The sequence below is a fragment of the Siphateles boraxobius genome, unplaced genomic scaffold (genome assembly GCF_051911475.1).
Source record: "Siphateles boraxobius isolate OS27281-9 unplaced genomic scaffold, OSU_SipBor_1 36, whole genome shotgun sequence".
Lineage (NCBI taxonomy): Eukaryota > Metazoa > Chordata > Actinopteri > Cypriniformes > Leuciscidae > Siphateles > Siphateles boraxobius.
Window position 1 is genome coordinate 494,243 of NW_027508986.1, and position 23,515 is coordinate 517,757.

The following is a 23,515-nucleotide window of genomic DNA, read 5'->3' on the forward strand; positions in this document are numbered from 1 at the left end:
ATATAAAGCCTACTGATAAAGACACTGTCAGCAGTATTGACAGCAAAATATACTACAGAATATTTCGTTCTGTATTGACAGGTGCAATATTTGAAAATTGATAATTATTTATTTATTTATTTTTAAATTATATTTATATCTGAATTTGTCAAAACCTAGACTTTCAACCATCAAGATGTAATTTATTAATATGTATTTGTGTACAAAATAACATAAACATCTTTTCCTATTCTATTTTGCCTGGAAACACTTCCAACACGCTTGCGTGTCGCGTGAAAAATAGGCGTCGGTTCTATTTCTAGCATGCACGCGTTTTCCATGGGCTCACGCAGGCAGTCTGCAAGCTCTAACCTGTCAAAGGGATAGTTCACCCAAAAATGTAAATTCTGTCAGTAATTACTCTCCCTCATGTTGTTTAACCCCGTAAGACATTCGTTCATCTCCGGAACACGAATTAAGATATTTTTGATTAAATCTGAGAGCTGGATCACTCCTCCATAGGCTTCTTCAGGGATTGAAACTTGTTCCCCGAAAAGTTATTAAAGACATTGTTAAAATAGTCCAAGTGACTACAGTGGCTCAATCTTAAGTTTATCAAGCGACGAGAATACTTTTTGTGCGCAAAAAACAAAACAAAAATAACGACTTTATTTAAACTATTAATTTCCTTCTCTGTGGGCCTCTAGTCAGTTAGCGTAGTGTGATAGCGTAGTGATACGTCACACGTAGGCTCACTATTGGCCGACGCTGGTCGTGTGTGATGCGTGTGACGTATAACAACAGAAGCTTACGCTATTACACTAGTGAACTCACTCGTGTAATAGATTTATATAAACTCATATATAACTCATATAAAATTTTGGTTACACTTTATTTTAAGGTGTCATTGTTACAGTGTAATTAAATATTTAAGAACATTGTAATATTAATTAACTACATGTACTTACTATAGGGTAGGATTAGGATTTGATTGAGGGTTAACTGCATGTAATTAGGCATAATTTACTGTTATTACTATGGTAATTACATGTAACATATGTAACAAGGACACCGTAAAATAAAGTGTTACCAAAATTTTATATATTATAAAATTATATATATTATATATATTACAGAGTTTATATGTAAAAATACAATTAAATGTAAAACTAATAATATTTACTTTAAAATGACAAGGAAATATGTTAGATTAGCATAGCAACGTCATAGCAACCACCCAGAATACCCTAGCAACTGCCTAGCAACCACCCAGAATACCCTAGCAACCGCCTAGCAACCACCTGAACACATGAATAAGCCATATCTCAGCACCAGAACATCACATGTTTGTTGGCTCGTATGCAATCATGTACCACACCCTAGCAACCGAGTGGCGAGTTTTGCCACTGCAAGCACCACTTCACATTTTCTTCTGGAAATGTACATTCTAGTTAAACATTATTATTGTAATTTTACACAACTTTGTATGTAATTTAAGAAAACAGAAACATACTGTATAAATAATACAGTAAATGTCCTGTATAAAAAATAAGCATTACTGTAATTTGCCATTAATTATATAATCCTTAAATTAACAATCAATTAATTAATTTACAGATATTGTTTGTAATTTTTGAGTTTTGAATGTAATTTTAAATAACATAAAAATACTTGAGAAAAATTGTAGAGTTATTTTCTGTAAAATTAGGAATTTTTTTTACAGTGTAGCAATGACCTTTTGTGTCTTGCCCTCCTTGTGCAAGATGTCAATGGTCATCTTTTGGACAGCTGTCAAGTCAGCAGTCTTCCCCATGATTGTGTAGCCTACAGAACTAGACTGAGAGACCATTTGCAGGTGTTTTGAGTTAATTAGCTGATTAGTGTGTGGCACCAGGTGTCTTCAATATTGAGGAAGAGATGTATTCTGAGGTGAGACTTTTCATCTCAAATGGTGATGTTAACTTCACAAGAGAGAGTTCAAATGTTGATTTCCAGCAAGGTCCTTTGTCCTCTCAGAGAGTGGTTGCTTCTCAACCAGACTGCCCTGCATTTCCTGATTTCTCAAGTCTTACAGCTGTGGTAGATTTTTCCCTAAACCCGACTTAGGTTGAACCGAGTGTCCTTGACACCTGAATAATATTATACTATTATTATACTATATATAATATTATACCTCTGAACGCGCAGGTTGACAACAATCTAATTCCGCCTAAGAGTCTCACAAAGAGTCGAATGACGTCTCGTCCCCTATCACTTGGTGGTAAGGTCTCCAGTGCTCTTAACTCCCTCCACACTATCACCTGGTGGTAAGGTCTCTAGTGTTTCGCTAAATAACTTGCTCCCTATCTAACTTGCTTCCTGCGCAGGAATAATCGACAAACAGACTTCAGCAAATGTCTTTTAAATGCTTTAATTACGGCCGGGAGAGTACTCGAGCAGTTATTCGAGCATCTCTCCCAAGAAGAAGCTTTAAGCTAGGCCGGAGGATCTCAGACAAATTCCATTGAGAATCCCACCAGTAATCACGAATACAACAGTTTTTATAGAATAGGGGTATTGCAAAATTACATGAAACATTACATAATTTCCCCACAACTTGATTGGTTCTTCATAGACAAGCCTTCTTGTTACCAGGTAACCAACAAATTTCAAGGTTAGACATCTGTCTAGTTTCATTTACCATATTTGTTATTTTTACACTCACACAACCAAAGTCATGAGTTTTCACTAGTTTTGAACACTACATTTTGTTCAAATTTAATGATGCCCAAAAGGGAAGTAAGGTAAGAGTTAGTCATAATTTTAGACCCAAATGGGAAGTCAGGTAAAAGTTTATCATATGGTTAGATAATCTAAAGGTCAGATTTTTAGAGTCAGAAACATGATTAGTTCTAAAAAATAGTTTACTATCTTATTTATTAAAAATCCACCACACAGCTTAAAGCAAAAGTCTAGATGAAAACTGCATTAAAACTATTTGAAACAAAATTCTTTTTACTTGACAACTACATAGAGACATAATAAATAAAATAATGATCATTGCACAATTTAAACATTCAAAAGTCAGTCAAACAATATATTTCATAACTAGGGTTACAGTTACCCTGAACTTACAATACGAGAAAAATACAACTTGTAAAGTAGCTTCCAGTGATGATGTTCATGTACGTGTTAAATTGACTTTTGTTTAAAATGTCTTAAAAGCTAATGATCCCACTTATCCCATTGAGTTATTACATCCCCTCACCGTACAACATATTAGACAGATTATTATTAAACACAACTAGTATTCTGACCTTTTACTTTTGAATTATCAGCTGTCTAAGAGACAACATAGGTTTCTGTCTTAATTAGACTCATTATAAACATTTTCCACAGAATTAACTCTGGATTGAACGATGGTTGTGGTGGAGGCGGACCTTTCTGGATCATCAGAGAAATTACCTTCTAGGTCTTTGTGAATGTGGTAGTAATACAGGAAGAGGAAAAACCCTGGAAAATAATCAGAGAAAATTGTTTATACTAATCCTGCCTCCCCAAATACATTTCATGTATATAAAGTTGTTATGCGTGATTTTAAAACTGCAATCTAAATTCTCTTATAATTAGTTATATATTTTTTAAAAATATATTTTTTAAAAATCATTAATGAATGAATAATTTGCTGAAATCTGTTGGAAAAATAGAAGCATTCTATTAAACCAAATGTAATGATGCATGTGATTGTTCCTCACCCTGAAACGAGTTCAACACAGTGAAGATGTAATATGAGGGGATGAGCATCGGTCCATAATTGAAGAACGCCACAGCCCACGTCAGGCCGAAGAGCAGGAACAAACTCAACACCATCATGAGCTGCTTTCTGAACGTCTTTCTCTTGCCGTCAGTCGCTCTTATGCGTCGGGCTTGGACAACCCTTGTAAAGATAGTTATGAAGATTCCTGTCGTGAAGATGAAAACTAAGATGTAGTAGCCAATGTTTACTATGTAGTGAATTATAGGATCTGTAATCCAGCACCTATAATTAGAAGAGAGTGAAATATAATTAGAAGACACTTAAAGTTCCCCCAATTATGCATTACCGTTCATGTAGTGTGTGTAATGTAGCTGACGTAGAGCAGAGGAAGACAATGGTAAAGAGAACCCAAGTGCAGTTTATTTACAATAGTGAAGATCCAAAACCGTAAAACAAAACCATTAACTCTAACTCTTGACATGAAACTAAACTAACTATTAACTTAAATATAAACAATGGCCTGGCACATGGACCTCCAGAAGCATGGAAACAACATAATAGTAGTGGCTGAGACCGTGAGTTGTGGAGCAGTGGCTGAGACCGTGAGTTGTGGAGCAATGGCTGAGACTGTGAGTTGTGGAGCAATGGCTGAGACTGTGAGTTGTGGAGCAATGGCTGAGACTGTGAGTTGTGGAGCAATGGCTGAGACTGTGAGTTGTGGAGCAATGGCTGAGACCATGAGTTGTGGAGCAGTGGCTGAGACCGTGAGTTGTGGAGCAATGGCTGAGACCGTGAGTTGTGGAGCAATGGCTGAGACCGTGAGTTGTGGAGCAATGGCTGAGACTGTGAGTTGTGGAGCAATGGCTGAGACCATGAGTTGTGGAGCAGTGGCTGAGAACGTGAGTTGTGAAGCAGTGTCTGAGACCGTGAGTTGCGGAGCAGTGGCTGAGACCGTGAGTTGCGGAGTAGTGGCTGAGAATGTGAGTTGTGGAGCAGTGGCTGAGACCGTGAGTTGTAGAGCAATGGCTGAGACCGTGAGTTGTGGAGCAATGGCTGAGACTGTGAGTTGTGGAGCAATGGCTGAGACTGTGAGTTGTGGAGCAATGGCTGAGACCGTGAGTTGTGGAGCAATGGCTGAGACCGTGAGTTGCGGAGGAGTGGCTGAGACCGTGAGTTGTGGAGAAATGGCTGAGACCGTGAGTTGCGGAGGAGTGGCTGAGACCGTGAGTTGTGGAGCAGTGGCTGAGAATGTGAGTTGTGGAGCAGTGGCTGAGACCGTGAGTTGTGGAGCAATGGCTGAGACCATGAGTTGTGGAGCAGTGGCTGAGAACGTGAGTTGTGAAGCAGTGTCTGAGACCGTGAGTTGCGGAGCAGTGGCTGAGACCGTGAGTTGCGGAGCAGTGGCTGAGACCGTGAGTTGTGGAGCAGTTGCCGGGACCGTGAGTTGCGGAGCAGTGGCCGGGACCGTGAGTTGCGGAGCAGTGGCTTAGACCGTGAGTTGCGGAGGAGTGGCTGAGACTGTGAGTTGCGGAGGAGTGGCCGAGACCGTGAGTTGTGGAGCAGTGGCCGGGACTCTGAGTTGCGGAGCAGTGGCCGAGACCGTGAGTTGCGGAGCAGTGGCCGAGACCGTGAGTTGCGGAGGAGTGGTTGAGACCGTGAGTTGCGGAGGAGTGGCCGAGACCGTGAGTTACGGAGCAGTGGATGAGACCGTGAGTTGCGGAGCAGTGGCCGAGACCGTGAGTTGTGGAGGAGTGGTTGAGACCGTGAGTTGCGGAGGAGTGGCCGAGACCGTGAGTTATGGAGCAGTGGATTAGACCGTGAGTTGCGGAGGACTGGACGAGACCGTAAGTTGTTGAGCAGTGGCTGAGGCCGTGAGTTGCGGAGGAGTGGCCGAGACTGTGAGTTGCGGAGGAGTGGCCGAGACCGTGAGTTGCGGAGGAGTGGCTGAGACCGTGAGTTGCGGAGGAGTGGCCGAGACCGTGAGTTGCGGAGCAGTGGCCGAGACCGTGAGTTGCGGAGCAGTGGCCGAGACCGTGAGTTGTGGAGCAGTGGCCGAGACCGTGAGTTGTGGAGCAGTGGCCGAGACCGTGAGTTGCGGAGGAGTGGTTGAGACCATGAGTTGCGGAGGAGTGGCCGAGACCGTGAGTTATGGAGCAGTGGATGAGACCGTGAGTTGCGGAGGACTGGACGAGACCGTGAGTTGTTGAGCAGTGGCTGAGACCGTGAGTTGCGGAGGAGTGGCCAAGACCGTGAGTTGCGGAGGAGTGGCCGAGACCGTGAGTTGTGGAGCAGTGGCCGAGACCGTGAGTTGCGGAGGACTGGCCGAGACCGTGAGTTTTGGAGCAGTGGCCGAGACCGTGAGTTGCGGAGCAGTGGCCGAGACCGTGAGTTGCGGAGGACTGGCCGAGACCGTGAGTTGTGGAGCAGTGGCCGAGACCGTGAGTTGCGGAGGACTGGACGAGACTGTGAGTTGCGGAGGACTGGACGAGACCGTGAGTTGTTGAGCAGTGGCTGAGACCGTGAGTTGCGGAGGAGTGGCCAAGACCGTGAGTTGCGGAGGAGTGGCCGAGACCGTGAGTTGTGGAGCAGTGGCCGAGACCGTGAGTTGCGGAGGAGTGGCTGAGACCGTGAGGTGTGGAGGAGTGGCCGAGACCGTGAGTTGCGGAGCAGTGGCCGAGACCGTGAGTTGTGGAGTACTGGCCGAGACCGTGAGTTGCGGAGCAGTGGCCGAGACCGTGAGTTGCGGAGCAGTGGCCGAGACCGTGAGTTGCGGAGGAGTGGCCGAGACCGTGAGTTGTGGAGCAGTGGCCGAGACCGTGAGTTGTGGAGCAGTGGCTGAGACCGTGAGTTGTGGAGCAGTGGCTGAGACCGTGAGTTGCGGAGGAGTGGCCGAGATCGTGAGTTAAGGCGCAGTGGCTGAGACCGTGAGTTGCGGAGCAGTGGCCGAGACTGTGAGTTGCGGAGCAGTGGCTGAGAGCTTGAGCTGTGGAGCAGTGGCCGAGACCGTGAGTTGTGGAGCAGTGGCCGAGACCGTGAGTTGTGGAGCAGTGGCCGAGTCCGTGAGTTGTGGAGGAGTGGCTGAGACTGTGAGTTGCGGAGCAGTGGCCGAGACCGTGAGTTGCGGAGCAGTGGCTGAGACCGTGAGTTGTGGAGCAGTGGCCGAGACCGTGAGTTGCGGAGCAGTGGCCGAGACCGTGAGTTGCGGAGGACTGGCCGAGACCGTGAGTTGTGGAGCAGTGGCCGAGACCGTGAGTTGCGGAGGACTGGACGAGACTGTGAGTTGCGGAGGACTGGACGAGACCGTGAGTTGCGAAGCAGTGGCTGAGACCGTGAGTTGCGGAGCAGTGGCCTAGACCGTGAGTTGCGGAGCAGTGGCTGAGAGCTTGAGTTGTGGAGCAGTGGCCGAGACCGTGAGTTGTGGAACAGTGGCCGAGACCGTGAGTTGTGGAGGAGTGGCTGAGACCGTGAGTTGTGGAGCAATGGCCGAGACCGTGAGTTGTGGAACAGTGGCTGAGACTGTGAGTTGTGGAGGAGTGGCTGAGACCGTGAGTTGTGGAGCAGTGGCCGAGACCGTGAGTTGTGGTGGAGTGGCTGAGACCGTGAGTTGCAGAGCAGTGGCCGAGACCGTGAGTTGTGGAACAGTGGCTGAGACCGTGAGTTGTGGAGGAGTGGCTGAGACCGTGAGTTGCAGAGCAGTGGCCGAGACCGTGAGTTGCGGAGCAGTGGCTGAGACCATGAGATGTAGAGCAGTGGCGGGCCTGGATCATAGGGTGAAGGACCACACTGTGGTGGGGCCAGTGGAGATGGGAACCAGGTAGAACTCGAGACCAACATGGCAGATTATATGGAGCTACATACATATGAGAATTTCAAAATAAAAGACGTGAACACAATCCAAACCTACAGTGCATCCGAAAAGTATTTACAGCGCTTAATTTATTCCACATTTTGTTGTTACAGCCTTATTCCAAAATGGATTAAATGTATTATTTTCCTCAAAATTCTACAAACAATACCCCATAATGACAACGTGAAAAAGGTTTGTTTGAAATCTTGAAAAAAAAACAAACACATGTACATAAGTATTCACAGCCTTTGCTCAATACTTTGTTGAAGCAACTTTGGTGACAGTTACAGCCTCAATTCTTTTTGAGTATGATGCTACAAGCGTGTCACACCTATTTTTTGGGCAGTTTCTCTCATTCTTCCTTGCAGAACCTCTCAAGGTCCTTCAGGTTGGATGGGGAGCATCGTTGCACAGCCATTTTCAGATCTCTCCAGAGATGTTCAATCGGGTTCAAGTCTGGGCTCTGGCTGGGCCACTGAAGGACATTCACAGAGTTGTCCCGTAGCCACTCATGTGTTATCTTGGTTCCTGTTGGAACCGTCGCCCCAGTCTGAGATCCAGAGCACTCTTGAGCAGGTTTTCATCAAGGATGTCTCTGTACATTGCTTCATTAATCTTTCCCTCGATCCTGACTAGTTTCCCAGTTCCTGCCGCTGAAAAGCATCCCCACAGTATGATGCTACCACCACCATACTTCACTCTAGGGATGGTATTGGCCAGGTGATGAGCAGCGCCTGGTTTTCTCCAGACATGATGCTTGCCATTCAGGCCAAAGAGTTCAATCTTTGTTTCATCAGACCAGTGATTTTTTTTTCTAATGGTCTGAAAGTCCTTCAGGTGCCTTTTGGCAAACTCCAGACGGGCTGTCGTCATGCCTTTTACTGAGGAGTGGCTTCCGTCTGGCCTCTCTACCATACATACCTGATTGATGGAGTGCTGCAAAGATGGTTGTTCTTCTCGAAGGTTCCCCTCTCTTCACAGAGAATCGCTGGAGCTCTGTCAGAGTGACCATCGGGTTTTTGGTCACCTCCCTGACAAAGGCCTTTTCCCCCCGATCACTCAGTTTGGCCGGGCGGCCAGCTCTAGGAAGAGTCCTGGTGGTTCCAAACTCCAAATATCTGAATGATGGAGGCCACTGTGCTCATTGGGACCTTCAAAGCTGCAGACATTTTTCTGTACCATTCCCCAGATCTGTGCCTCGAAACAATCCTGTCTCGGAGGTCTACAGACAATTCCTTGGACTTAATGGCTTAGTTTGTGCTCTGACATGCACTTTTAACTGTGGGACCTTATATAGACAGGTGTGTGCCTTTCCAAATCATGTCCAATCAACTAAATTTACCATAGGTGGACTCCAATCAAGTTGTAGAAACATCTCAAGGATGATCAGTGGAAACAGGAGGCACCTGAGCTCAATTTTGAGTGTCATGGCAAAGGCTGTGAATACTTATGTACATGTAATTTTTTCCAGTTTTTTATTTTTAATAAATTTCGAAAGGTTTCAAACAAACTTTTTTCAAGTTGTCACTATGGGGTATTGTTTTTAGTTTTTTCTGGAAAATAATTAATTTAATCCATTTTGGAATAAGGCTGTAACATAACAAAATGTGGGAAAAGTGAAGTGCTGTGAATACTTTCCGGATGCACTGTATGTGATTGTGTGTATTAGAGCTGTTTGTGAATGTAAATATTTGCAAAGTTTCAAAGATCAAACTGCAGTTCAATGGAGTTATTGTATCCCAAAAGAAAGAAACAATTCTGAACCGCCTGTAATGAGTCATCAGTAATTACAATCTCACTTCCTTCTCAAACCTAGTAGGTTTAACTAATTGCATATTTCCAGCCTATAGTCTTCATTGGCTGCCCGAACAGCATCTGTTTTGCCCCGCCCTCAAACACTGTAGTTGTATCTGAGACTGGAAGAGTTTGAGTTTTTTGCTGCCAAAGCAAATCCCCTTTGATGAGATTGATACGGTAAAACTGGCGCCATCGTTACTGTTCATATTGCTCTGTATCAAGTGCTGACGAAGAACTAAAATTCTCATATGCTAATTAAATTTTGGCTTCCAACCAATCAAACCAGACTGGGGCCATGTGACCAATCAGAGCAGAGCAGGCTCTCAGACAGGTGGAGTTTAGAGAGACTGAATCCTTGATCGAACAATTTCAGACACTGTGAGAAAAGAGCTGATGCTGTAATGGATATTATGAGAAATTTTTTATTTTTTTAACCTTGGATGCACGTAAACCGGTTTTAGGAGACTCCATAACAAATTAATTAACCTTTAAAGTTCCATAACAGGGGCACTTCGCAAGCTTCATTAATTAATATACAGTATTTGCAACAACAGAAAAACGTACATTTGTGATGATTTTTCAGATGTTGCGCTTATAATCTTTGCTTTATATCCTCCAATTGAAACAACAGCTATGACCATCGGAGCCGGAAATGCTAAAAACACACAGAGATCAGGGTTATTATAAAAACCAAAACCATAAAAAACATTTCCATTTACTTGAAATAAAATAAACTTTAAATGACTATAAAATGTATTATAAAAAAAACATTATTTCAGCTAGTTGCCAAGGGAACATTTCTCTTAATGTAATTTAACTTAATGAACTAAAATGACTAAAATTCATATTAAAATAGCCAAGTAATGAAGACAAGCTGCTCAAGTAAAGGTCAAAAACATAATAAAAGTATCATGACAGGAGTTCATAAAACTCGCAAGAATGCGCATTATATTTTCTTTTTCGAACTTGAGTCTACAGTCTGACTTGCTAGTTTTTGTTTTAAAAGGTTTTATTTCTTAAGGCAAAGGTATAACAGGTGTTTTGTTCATATAACTCACTCCAGCCGAACACGGTGATCTTCCTCATGTAGTTTGTGATGGTGACGTTCTGTCTGATGAGCCATAAGTACATATGAAGAGCTTGAATGAAGAACCAGGTGAATGTAGTCAGCATGGAGTAATGCATGAGCAGCGCTATGAAGACACACGCAGCCTTGACTTCTGTGTTGGCGACACTCTCGTTTGACAAAAAGGATAAATTCAGGATAAACAAAGCCACAAACATGTTTATCAAGATCTTCGTGGCTTGATTTGATTTGGCTTTCCTGTTCAAAAATAAAAACAACCTGTACTTGTAACATGCATTTATGCATTTAGCAGAAGCTTTAATCCAAAAGAGGAGCAAAAGCAGCTGGTCAAAAAACTTAAAGTAACTATATGTTATATTTTAAGATACTCTACCGTAACAGGAAATGCATGAACAGAGCGACGGACAGAAAAAACATGGAGATGCCGCAGCCGATAGAAGAGATGAAGCTCAATGATTCTATATACGGCGCTGTGATGTTTGCATTTACATCTGGAGGAGACTAAAATAACCAAGAAAACAATGTAAACAAGCCTTTTAAAACCCTGTTAGCAAGAATCAGATCTAGGGCTGTCACTAACGATTATTTTGGTAATCAAGTAATCATTAATTTGTTTTGACAATTAATCGAGTAATCGGATATTTTTTGTGGTAATAAAAATAAACCTAAGCAAATACCTAAGCCTTTAAACGCAGTAATATTAGTTTCAAATAAAGTATCAAAAGCAAGTAATCATACAGTTTTATATAACAAAACTGTTAAAATAATATAGTATCTTATGTACATTATGTATTATAACAAATGCCTGCAGAAGAGGGCCAACGGCCTGGTGTAGTAATCACTTTACAGCTGATTAAATCCTTGTGCAATATTAGCCAAACGAAATTTAATTTAAATGTTTACTTAAATTTTAAAATTTGGGCACTTCTTTACAATAGAAATGCTACAACCCCTGTAATTTCTTAAACATGACTATGTGGACATCAAAACACGCAAAGTCCGAGGGAGGGTTTAAACTTTTATATTGAAATCGCAATGAACCGTTTGCATATTTAGAAACATATTGATTTATTCTCCTGTGTTGGCATATGTTTATAAATGATTTACCTTACAAATCTGATAAAATGGCACACATTGCGTTCAAGGCTTGCTGTGATAGTCGGTGTTACCAGTTCACTAGAGAAAATAACGTAGGAGCTAGTGTGGAGCCTTGAGGAATTCCACACGTCAACTTTACAGTAGAAGATCAATAATTACCAATATTAACAGAAAAACTCCTGTTTGTCAGATAGGACTGAAACCAATGTAAGGCTGAACCTCTGATGTCCACTATGTGATCTAAACGAGACAGCAGAACATAATGGTCTACCGTGTCGAAAGCAGCACTTAAGTCCAGGAGTACCAATGCTACGAGTCTCCAGAGTCAGTGGCTAAAAAGATGTCATTAAGTACTTTTAAAAGAGCCGTTTCAGTGGAGTGAAATTTTCTGAAGCCTGATTAAAATATATTAAAAATGTTGTAGTCAGCCAAGAAACTTTGAAGCTGACACACAACTACTTTATCTAAAAAAAATGGAAGATTAGAAATGGGTCTAAAATTTGATAAATCGGAGGAATCCAAGTTAGGCCTCTTAAGTCTGAGGCATGTTTCAGATACTCAGGAACGACTCCTAACTCAAGGAGTCACATTAGATTAAACACTTTTTTAAAATAACCGTGCCGAAGTTGTATCTAATTGTGGACCCGTTGGTTTGAGCGCTTCACAGTGTCATTTAGAAAAGACATTGAGATGGGTGTGAACTTACTACGCAAACCTGTGTATCTGAACTGGCCTGCAGGATCAAAAGCAGTCAAGTTGATGTTATGTCTAATTCCAGATATCTTATCTGTAAAAAAAAACGGCAGAACCGCTCACACATAGCCACTGACTCAGTCGGGTAGATAGACAAAACTGGGTTTATTACATCATTAATAATAGTGTAAAGGATTCTAGGGTTATTATGATTCTTGTCTATAAGTCTTTAAGCATCTCATAAGAAATCTGTATTTTGTCCTTTTTCCATTTCCTGTCGGCCCTTCTATACGTGTCTCAGTGACCGAGTGGTATTATTTACTCATGGCTCAGGGGTAAATTTTTGATGTTTAGTCCTCAATGGAGTGACATCATCTGAAATTGTACTGCAAACAGAATTAAAATGTTAAAGTAATTCATCCGGGCTGAGCTCTGGTGAAGCAGGTTCAGGATAATGGGAAAGCTTCTCAAACACTGCAGAGAAAGTAGCAGTGATCCTCCGCGCCACATGGGCAGTTTTATGGGGATTTATAGTGTTCAGTGCTAGTGGCATATTGAAGATAATAGGATTATGATCAGAAAATCTATGGTTGCATATCTCAATGTCACCCAACAGGATCCCATGGGACAATATAAGATCGAGAGTGTGCCCCTTTATGTGTGTAGGTCTTGTAACCAGCTGCACTAAGTCAAAGTCTTCTGTTAAATTATTAAAATCTTTAGCGAATGAGTTTTGGGGGCAACATATGTGAATATTAAAATCCCCAATAATTAAAAATCTATCTAAATGGTTTTAATACATCGTGTAGCCTTAGAAAACAGTCTTATAATGCTGTTCATCAATTCTCATCTGTGGAATGCAGCACTTCTGGTATTTGCCGGTTACTCAATACGGGTAAATTGCAATCAAGGATTGTTTTTAAATCAAGTACTCTAATTTAATCGAGCAATCGTGACAGCCCTTTTCAGATATTTACATTTTAAATGCATGTATCCATTAAGTTTTCTTAGTCATCTTATTACAAGTTCAGTAGCTAATAGACTCTGATATTGATTTCATTTTAAATAAAACTCTGAGAAGCTTCTCACCATCAGCACTGCAAAGAACGTCAGATGTGAACACGAGCACTTTATGGTGTTATTGTCGATTTTTTCTGTCTCACAGCCAGACGTCGTCCATGTAAGATTTCCTTTGAAGAAAAGAGAGCGGCAATTTAAATATATAAAATATATTGGGTTTGTTTATGGGTTGAGTTGGGAATCATAAGAAAATTTCCAGTTCGATTCTGCCTAATGATTCCGGTTCCAATTCCATTAACTTCCTTATTTTTTTTTTACATTTTGGATTAAAAACTATGCACAATTCTCAATCCGTTTTGTTTTTATTACTTACTGTCAAACAGAACCATAACACCAACAAAATCAACACAGCATTTTACAATTTTTGCAAATCTAGTATATTTTTCTGAATAAAAATCAACACACAACTTTCTGACCTTTTGCATGAATTTCTACCTGGTTTCTCATTAAAAAAAACTCAACAATTTTTTTTTTTTTTTTTATCAAACAAAGGGTTACACCATAGGTTTAGTGTATAAAATAGTCTTGGTCATATTCTTTAAACATTTTATCATTTGTATCATTATTCGTATTATTATGATAGTTAAACTCGTTCGGAACCGGGGGGAAGCTCGTACGGATCACGGATCAACTTGGATCCTTATAGACTACTTTGGGACTATTGTGGATGCGCACATTGCGATAACGATGCTAAAACGATATATCGTGCAGCCCTAGTCATAACATCTTCAAGTTAAGCCAAACTTTTATTTTGGCAGGTTGTCTTGAAGGCCTTTGCGTTTCTCTATGTATCTTTAGCATTCCCACATTATACAGTCAATCCAATTTTTATGATCTGATTCTGTAATTCCATCTTTGTTTTCTGTGTCATGGAAATCACAGTGTCCTACTATTAAAGCAGCACACAGTGACCACAACCGTTTTCGGAAATGGAAGTTATGAATTGTGCATGGTTCTGACATAAGAACGGTTTTGAATAAGAACCGTATTTATGGAAACTAACCAATGCAGCCATAAGTGAAATTACCTTTGCCATCCCAAGAACTGCAGGACGCCTCACCGACCTGTAAGAACATGTTTGATTATCATTTTGCTTTTACAGTGTCTGGTCTTTTATAACAAAATAAGATTTACATTAAACCTTCATTACCAGATCTTTCTGTGTAAAGAACATTTCTATATTGTCGGTAAGGTCGGAGATATTGGCACCCATCATTATTCCATAAACCTCATTGTTCAAAACAGTGTAATTTTTAGTTTCATTCTAAATAAGAAGGCATAAAAGAGCAATCATTATTCAACTATAAACGTGTGAATAACATAGATCAAGAAACATTTGTTAAAGGGATAGTTTACTCAAAAATGTGCTTTTTAAAACAACATTACCATATTTTCCATGTTTTTAAACCGTAAAATTCCAACAAATGCACTTCCTTTAAATTCCAGTAGTGATTTATCAAAGGCCTCGCTGGAAATCGTTACAGACCAGGGGAAGTCCATGTTCAGGTCACTTTGACAGTCAAGAATCTGTGAAAAGAAGAATTATCATTGATGAATAAAGAGTCCTACCCAGATAGGCAGGGTAAACGTACCTATTAAGCTCACCAAAATCTACATTGAGACATTTTAGTATCACAAGATATTGGTTTTAGTACAAGAAGTTATTTTAAAATAAAATATTCATCTCTCACACTATAATATTTCATTTTATTTTAAATGACAAAAGTATTTCAATTAAGATGTACATCATTAAATATAAAAAGTCTGACTGTGCTTAATGGGTACATTTTGTACCCTTTAAGCACACCCCTGTTCCCAATAAGCTCACAACATGTTTTTTGTTTATTTTAAGCAACCTTTTTAAAGAATAATTGAAAAATGTTTTATTTGAAGGTACAGAGTCAATCACAAAAGCAACAGAACTCTAAAATCAAGCACAGATTCTAAAAGATCAGATCTGGTACTCCACTTGCGTCTAAAGCGCAACTTACGCAGCTGGTGATAATTAAAGTAACTGGCGTAAGCTAGTTACTTTACTTCATAAAGTTTGAAATATTTCACCCAGCTGTCAGGTCTTCTGTGTTCGGGCTTCCTACGGACGCTGCAGAGCTCCCCCGGAGCAGTGTGGAGCACTTTTATGATGGATAGATGCACTTTTATGAGCTTCAAACTGATGGTTGCAATTCACTGCCACTTTAAAGCTCGGAAGTGTCAGGGTGTTTATTAATATAACTCCGATTGTATTCTTCTGAAAGAAGAAAGTCATATACACCTATGGCTTGAGGGTGAGTAAATCATGGGGTAATTTTCATTTTAAAGTGAACTACTCCTTTAAACACCTCTGATTGGCCAATGCGTTCATACGCTCAATATAGCTATGTCTGTGATTGGCTACAATGATCAACACTTCAAAAACATGTCTTCACCTCGTGCTTTTCTTATCAGTGTTTGAAAGCGGGCGTCTATCAGAGGATCCCTAATATATCCACTGATAAACTGATCCGCTGATAGACGCCTGCATTCAAACGCTCCCGTGTGTATGTGTAAGAGCTCTGAAGTCGTTATATCAGAATAAACTATAATTCTGTCTAGATTTTGTCATCTCAAGGCTGTGAAAAAAATAAGTTATTAATTATCTTATAAAGATTAACTTAAAGTGACAACCATCAAGTCTGTTTATAAGGTATTTACATAGACGTTCAATGTGGATGAGCTTAAAGGGAGCACACACTGAGCTTAATTGGAGCAGCAACAATTTTGAATTAATAAATATTACGTAAAATTTAAAGGACAATATTTTGCTAAATAAATAATCTAGGTCATGTATCACTTTAATAGATATCTTAATATGAACAACTCTTATTTACAATATCTGTGAAATTATACTTTTTCTAATTGATGTCACACTGAAGCTCTGTGATTTTCATTGTATTGCACCCTTTAAGCTCACCTGATAATAATATGAAATATTATTAAAATTAAAGCAATGTAAAATCACAGACCATCAATAAACTGTAAATTTATAATATTTTGGATTTAAAAGTACAAGCCATTAATGCCTGTGAAGTAATATATTAGTGTTGCACACAATCTTATACAGCTAGTAAGGTAACTATGTTCTGTAGCATCTGCGTTATGTTGCTAAAACTATCTTTTGGATCAATCGTAATTATTTCCCAGATCCATGTCACAGGTTATAATATGCAAAGGTCTAAACATTAATCTCTTAATTTTGCAGAAAGTAGTTATACTAACCCAAAATAAAGGCTTAAACATTTTAAAAATGCACTTTTAAGGGGCTCCTCTTTTGGTGAAAGTTTTCAGACAGCTTTCAAAATGGCCACCAGACAGTGTGAACACACATAGACCCATATCTCTGTGTGCAATGGTCTGATTTGCTTGAAATTACAGGAGGTATGTAGTAACAAACACATCAATTGGTTAAGACATCAAGTAGGATAAAACATTATTTTCTTCTTATTATAATCTGATCTGAAATTTGGAAGTGTGCTTAATGGGTACTTGAGCTTAATGCGTTTATGCTTCTCATCCCTTACGTTTATCGTGTTCTGATCTGTAGCGTAGCATGCGTCTTCAGTTTCTGTGTCCTCAGCTTGCATTTGGAGAATACCATTAACATCCCCCATTACAATCGCCGCACTGCTTTTATTGGTTTTTTTCATCTGCTCCACCAGGGACTTCAGATTGTCCAAGGCAACACTGCAAAACAGGCTTAATCACTCTGTATTCTGTAATACAGTTTTCATTTTAAAAATCAATTGTATCCACACACTTACGATGCACTTAAGGGATTAATAGATCCATCCTTGTTTTTTAGACCATCTGAAGTTCGTTTGTAAGTTGTCTCGGGTTGTTTGAGACAGGCAGTTTTGTTCTCTTGACTACAATTAGTAGTCGTCTTATTGCAGGTTACACACTTCCATGTTTCCCCGTGTGAACGCAGAATGTATTTGCTTCCTTCATTCTCTTCAGCACACAGAAATAAATAGGGAATGGATTTTATTAATATATTTGTGCAACTGAATGGCAAAGATTCAAGTGATATTGTGTTGCTTTTTTATAAACTTAGAAACCGTATAATCTCAGCATTGTAGTGTTTTTTTTAAGCATGTTCATCACAATTCTCATTCACATCGTCAGTCACATCTAAAAGGGAAGTATGTAGTTTCTGCGACACTAGTGGCAACTAGTGGAATTTCACAATACAGCATATTTTGCAAACACCAGCACACTGACAAACAAGTAAGCTGGAGTTCAGCGATCTTCATTTGAGATTTTCTACTCGAATGAAAGTGTCATTCAGTCATCACGAGCACTGATGTATTTTGAGATATGCTTTCAGTTAAAACAGATCAAACATGCATTTTAGTCCGGGACTAGATTTAAGCCTTGTCTGAGAAACCGAGGGATGAAAGAATGTAAACCCATGCATATGGGTTTACATTCTCTTGATTTGTGCTTATATGTGAAAGGGCAATAATTCTAATTAAATGTAAAAAAATAATTTCTATTTATTATAATTGATTGTAATTTTGAGCAAAATAATCTGGTTTATCAATTTAACCATTATGCAGCATGATAAAAAAAATTTTTTCATTGACTAAAACTAGACAAAAATACTTTTTTGATTAAACAAAAACAGGACAAGGTTGACTAAATATGATAACTAAAAAGTACATTTGACACAGGACTAAAGACTAAAACACTGAACCATATCTCAACACCAAACCAGCACAGACGTTAATTTTTGCAGTACAAATCAGCTCAAACGTAGCACAGACTAATAGTTTTGGGGATTATTTTGTTTTATAGGGTGCTAATTTGGAGGTAAGATAAACACATTAATTGCAAACTAATAAATTTAGTCAATAAACAACGAACTGGGTTAAGAGAATGTATTTACAAAAAAAAATCTTACATCAGCTTTGATGAATAATGAGTCCTACAGTAAAGATGAATGAGAACTGAGAATAATAAGTACACCTGCTCTATTTGCTTTATGGTCAAGGAAAAGAGAAATAATGTGAGATTATCATACAGGAAGCGAAAACGTCCTGGTTGCGTATGCAACCCACCGTTCCCTGAAGGAGGGAACGGAGGACGTAGTCGACGGTCGACTGAATTGGGATCTCGCTAGAGAGCCTGTCTTCTTCGAGTACTATTGAACGAGCCAATGTAATTGGCGTGCGTGATTCGCATCACACACTCCGCCCCCGCGGCGTGGGTATAAATACGGAAGTGGATGCACGCACTAGTTGCTTTTCGCTGAGGAGCCGAGAGTAACCCGGGGTCAGCGGTGGTCCAGCGGTAGTGGCAAGGGGACTACGTCCTCCGTTCCCTCCTTCAGGGAACGGTGGGTTGCATACGCAACCAGGACGTTCCCTTTCAGTCGATAACGTCAGACGTAGTCGACGGTCGACTGAATTGGGATCACCCTTTGAACACGCCACTAACGCTGCCACCTTCCAGTGCGTAAACCAAAGCCTCCTGATGCCCCCGCAAACTTAAGGCGGGAAGGACAGGGCTTAGGCCAGGGAAGTCACTGCTGTTCCTACAGGACCACTGGGAAAGCGTTCCCCGTACATTGGAAGGAAGGGACGCTGCGGAAGCCACGTCCAACCCAGAGGGAGGTAACGTGGAAAATACACATGGTCGCCAGCAGGCAGCTTGGTGCGTTCGAGGACCCGGTCATCCGCCTTCTCACGCGCCCCCTGCCGCTTGTAGAGACAGGTAAGTGTTGCACAGCACACTAACACCACTCTCTCTACTTTGCTGCCCCACCTCAGTCTCGGCTACCCCGCTCAAGTCAGTGATAGTCATCACATTAGGTGTTGAGCAGACGTGCTCCTGAAAATTCAGTGATATTCATCACACCGAGTGTTGAGCAGTTCTCCTGACTTGTGCGTGCTTATCTTATCCTGCTGGCGAAGGATTTGATATAGCCGCTCCTCCAGCCGGTACGAAGGCCAGTTGTAAACTCGTTCTTCGTGCTACTAGGTGGTGGGTCGTGACCATCTTGGCCCAAGATTGGTCTGCAGCTCCGACCTGAAAGACATGTGCTTAAGAACAGATCTCTAACTTCCGCACCGCAGGCCATCCTGTGGGTTGCGTGTAAGGGTGGAGTATCAGTACAGTGTTCTTCCCTTCGAGTGCTCCGGACCCCGTTGGGTCTTCAGGTCAACTGGAAGAGATTAATCTCGCCCACGGGCTTAGTATCTCTTTTTCAGTTTTGGAGATGGATTCGGTCTAACACGTTTCTCCAATGAGAATGTGTTCAGCTGGTGTTTGAAGTGAGAAAGGGTCCCACTGGAAGAACTTTCAGAGGGCTCCTGGGGTATATGGTAGTTGCAGCCATTGGCTTCCTCCATATGTGACCGCTTCAGCGCTAGCTTCATGATCGAGTCCCTAGGTGACCGTGGCAGAGCAGCTCACCCTGTGTGACTATAGTTCATCCCGGTCTGCTGCCAAACCCTCTTCAACAGAGGGGCCATGTACAAGGGCGTGTTTTAACAGGGGCCTGGGCGACCCCCGACTACACGGGCATTTTGTGCCTCGAGTTGTTAGACATTGCGACCGCTGCTGTCACAACTCACCCGTCACCTCCTCCTTGGAGTCAGAAGCTTCTGAGGACGCTTTGTTCCACTCTTCCCGCTTTACTCAATCATATACCCCAGGAGCCCTCTGAAAGTTCTTCCAGTGGGACCCTTTCTCACTTCAAACACCAGCTGAACACATTCTCATTGGAGAAACGTGTTAGACCGAATCCATCTCCAAAACTGAAAAAGAAATACTAAGCCCGTGGGCGAGATTAATCTCTTCCAGTTGACCTGAAGACCCAACGGGGTCCGGAGCACTCGAAGGGAAGAACACTGTACTGATACTCCACCCTTACACGCAACCCACAGGATGGCCTGCGGTGCGGAAGTTAGAGATCTGTTCTTAAGCACATGTCTTTCAGGTCGGAGCTGCAGACCAATCTTGGGCCAAGATGGTCACGACCCACCACCTAGTAGCACGAAGAACGAGTTTACAACTGGCCTTCGTACCGGCTGGAGGAGCGGCTATATCAAATCCTTCGCCAGCAGGATAAGATAAGCACGCACAAGTCAGGAGAACTGCTCAACACTCGGTGTGATGAATATCACTGAATTTTCAGGAGCACGTCTGCTCAACACCTAATGTGATGACTATCACTGACTTGAGCGGGGTAGCCGAGACTGAGGTGGGGCAGCAAAGTAGAGAGAGTGGTGTTAGTGTGCTGTGCAACACTTACCTGTCTCTACAAGCGGCAGGGGGCGCGTGAGAAGGCGGATGACCGGGTCCTCGAACGCACCAAGCTGCCTGCTGGCGACCAAGGGGGAGCTGAGGGGTGTAAGGCTATACAGGGTCACACCCGCCAGACTGGCCCTCTTGGGACCCAGGAACAGATGAAATTGCTCTCTCTTTGAAGTGTGGGTACTGCTTGCTCCGCTTTTTTTTTTTTTTTTTTAGGGAGCCAGCGGCGGAACAGACACACACACAAACAAAGGCTCCACCCGGCCCTCACCCGGGGGGAGGGAGTGATCGTGCCACTCCAAGAGCATCTCATCCATTCCTGGGCGGCCCGCTCCGGAATGCTTTCGCTGTCGCTTGCCACCTGGCTTGGCAGCGCCTGGAGCGGGCTGGGCGTCTCCACTGCGGCCGGCTCCATGCTGAGGCCTGGGTGGAGGCTGCTGCGGAGGGCCAGCAGGAGCGGCGGCCGGGGAACGCCCACGGCGACGAGCAGGCGGAGGAGCTGCCACCGGCGGCGGGTGGAGGCAGCAGCTGGCCACCGGGGCAGGATGTGCCGGATGACCTCCGTCTGTGCTTGAGCGGCAGAGAACTGTTTGATGCAGTTCTCCACCGCGTCGCCGACCAGCCCAACCTGGGAAATTGGGGAGACCAGGAACCGAACCTTGTCCGCATCCGCCATACCAACCAGGCTGAGCCAACGAAGGCGCTACTGGACCACCAAGATGGACATCGCCAGACCGATCACGCAAGCTACGACACCCGTACCCCGGAGGGTGAGGTCGGATGCAGTGCGGTGCTCACCTATGACGCCATGGCACGCAAGAGGAAGGGGCTTGCCCACAGGCTTTGTAAGCTCTGCCCGTCGGAACAGACGGAAACTCACAGGCCTTAGGGGGGAGACGAGGATCCCCCCATAAGGCAGCGGCCGCCGACACAGGTGCACCTGTGTCGACAGACCGCTCCAATGGAGGGACACCTCGCAACCCTTCACCGTTCCTCCATCAAGGGTAATGAGGGGGAAAAGCTATTCAGGCAGTTTCTGGCAGAGAAAGATGCTGTTCACCACCTGATAAGCTCTCCATGCATTTCGGGAAAGAAAGGCACTGGGGCGGCAAGCTGAGAACCAGCGCGGCCCGCCCCAAGATACCAAACTCCAGATTCCAACCGAGACTGAACGGGACACGGTGGAGGTTCCACTCGAGCCCGGCAGCCTCGGCGGCCCGTTTCAGCATAGCTGATAATTCTGGATCCGGCTCGGGCAACATTGAACTCCCGGAGGGAGACAATGCAGCCGAGTTATCATCTCTAGAAGTCAGCTCACCCTCCGATGCTGCAATCGGCGTCCTGTCCTCCAGGGGAGCCCCGAGTGAAACCGCTGGCCCACCCATTACAGATGGACCAGCAGACAACACAGGAGGCTCCAGTGGTTGCAGTGGAAGGGAGGAGTGAGGAGCCCACAGGGAATGGTTACCGGGCGGGACATCCAACACTATCCTCCGGTCACCCATCCCACACAGCACCCGAGGGTGGGGCATGGTAATGGGGACTCGCTCTCCGCGAACGAAGGCGAGTCTCGCCCTCAACACTGCGACAGTCATGTTCCCACAGTGAAAACATGAGCTGTCCACAAAAGCTGTCTCAGCGTGATGTAAGCCAAACACGTGACACAACAGTTGTGACCATCAGAGAGAGACAGGGAACGACCGCACCCAGAAACGCACGGGCGGAATGACATCTTGAAAAAGACGCAAACGCACCCGTGTTGCTCTTTCAGAAAATAGGACCGTCACCAGTGCCGGAGCACACAGGGGAATGACCACGGCAACACTGAACAGAGAACTGAAACAGTGAAGCACTCACTTTTCCGCCCTCTAACACGCCATCAACACACACAAACATTTAGAAATTTGTTGCTGTTAAAACAGCAGTTGAGAGCTCAAAGCTCGCGATCACCGCTGCACTCGCGCTGTAGAACACCAGCACTGGGAGAGTCTTCCTGAAGAACACCGACACACTCGCTCGTTGTAGACAACAGCACTCTCAGAGACATCAAACGATCGGCTCCGAAGCGAAAGGCAACTAGTGCGTGCATCCACTTCCGTATTTATACCCGCGCCGCGGGGGCGGAGTGTGTGATGCGAATCACGCACGCCAATTACATTGGCTCGTTCAATAGTACTCGAAGAAGACAGGCTCTCTAGCGAGATCCCAATTCAGTCGACCGTCGACTACGTCTGACGTTATCGACTGAAAGGGAACATGCTGGACCAAAATCATTTTAAGTGAAGAGCTGGAGTACATGGTGTAATATTACGTGTAGAATGTGTATTAACTGTATTACATTCTATAGTGTAATTTCACTTTATATTCTGCTGAGTTTGAGGAAGACATACAGCAAATGAAACAACTAATAGAAAAGTATATTATAAATCTTAAGACCCAGACTTACCTCTGCATGTATCATTGTCATATGTTGCTTTTTTACATGTCTTCTTAAGATCAACAGAAGGGATTTTCAGACAATCTAAGAGACCGTGACAACACACAATTTAACATAATTATCAAATAGCTGTATGAGTCAAAAGGAATAAAACATCTGCATTGAATAGTCATCAGATAGAATAGGGAAAGTAATAAAAGAACAACAGAGGAATAAGACACAAAAGAGAGATTGTGTTGTGTAGCCTAATATCATTTACATGTCTGACCACAGATAGTAGATTAATGTTCAGAGTCAGCCATTGGTTATTTAAGTTCCTGAAAAGTGAAACATTGTGATAATTTTAAGACATTTTCAAAATAGTGTTCTGTTTATTTGAGCAGCTCGACATCTGTTTATCCAACAAATATCTCTGAATTTGTTGACTTTTAATTTAATACAGTCAGTTCGTGATGCCACACACAG

General features: G+C 42.9%; 1 protein-coding gene across 1 annotated transcript; it reads right to left on the minus strand.

The window, feature by feature from the left end:
• Positions 1–2,373: 2,373 nt before the first annotated feature.
• LOC143702896 (adhesion G-protein coupled receptor G2-like) lies at positions 2,374–23,128 on the minus strand. The gene is made up of 12 exons (XM_077196829.1): positions 23,060–23,128; positions 17,115–17,304; positions 16,875–17,037; positions 14,704–14,844; positions 14,468–14,581; positions 14,345–14,381; positions 13,327–13,427; positions 10,820–10,947; positions 10,418–10,683; positions 9,924–10,014; positions 3,714–3,997; positions 2,374–3,471 (listed from the first exon to the last, which is right to left on the minus strand). Exons 3-12 carry the CDS (start codon positions 16,998–17,000, stop codon positions 3,326–3,328), a joined length of 1,434 nt encoding a protein of 477 aa, XP_077052944.1. The 5' UTR covers positions 17,001–17,037; positions 17,115–17,304; positions 23,060–23,128; the 3' UTR covers positions 2,374–3,325.
• Positions 23,129–23,515: the final 387 nt, after the last annotated feature.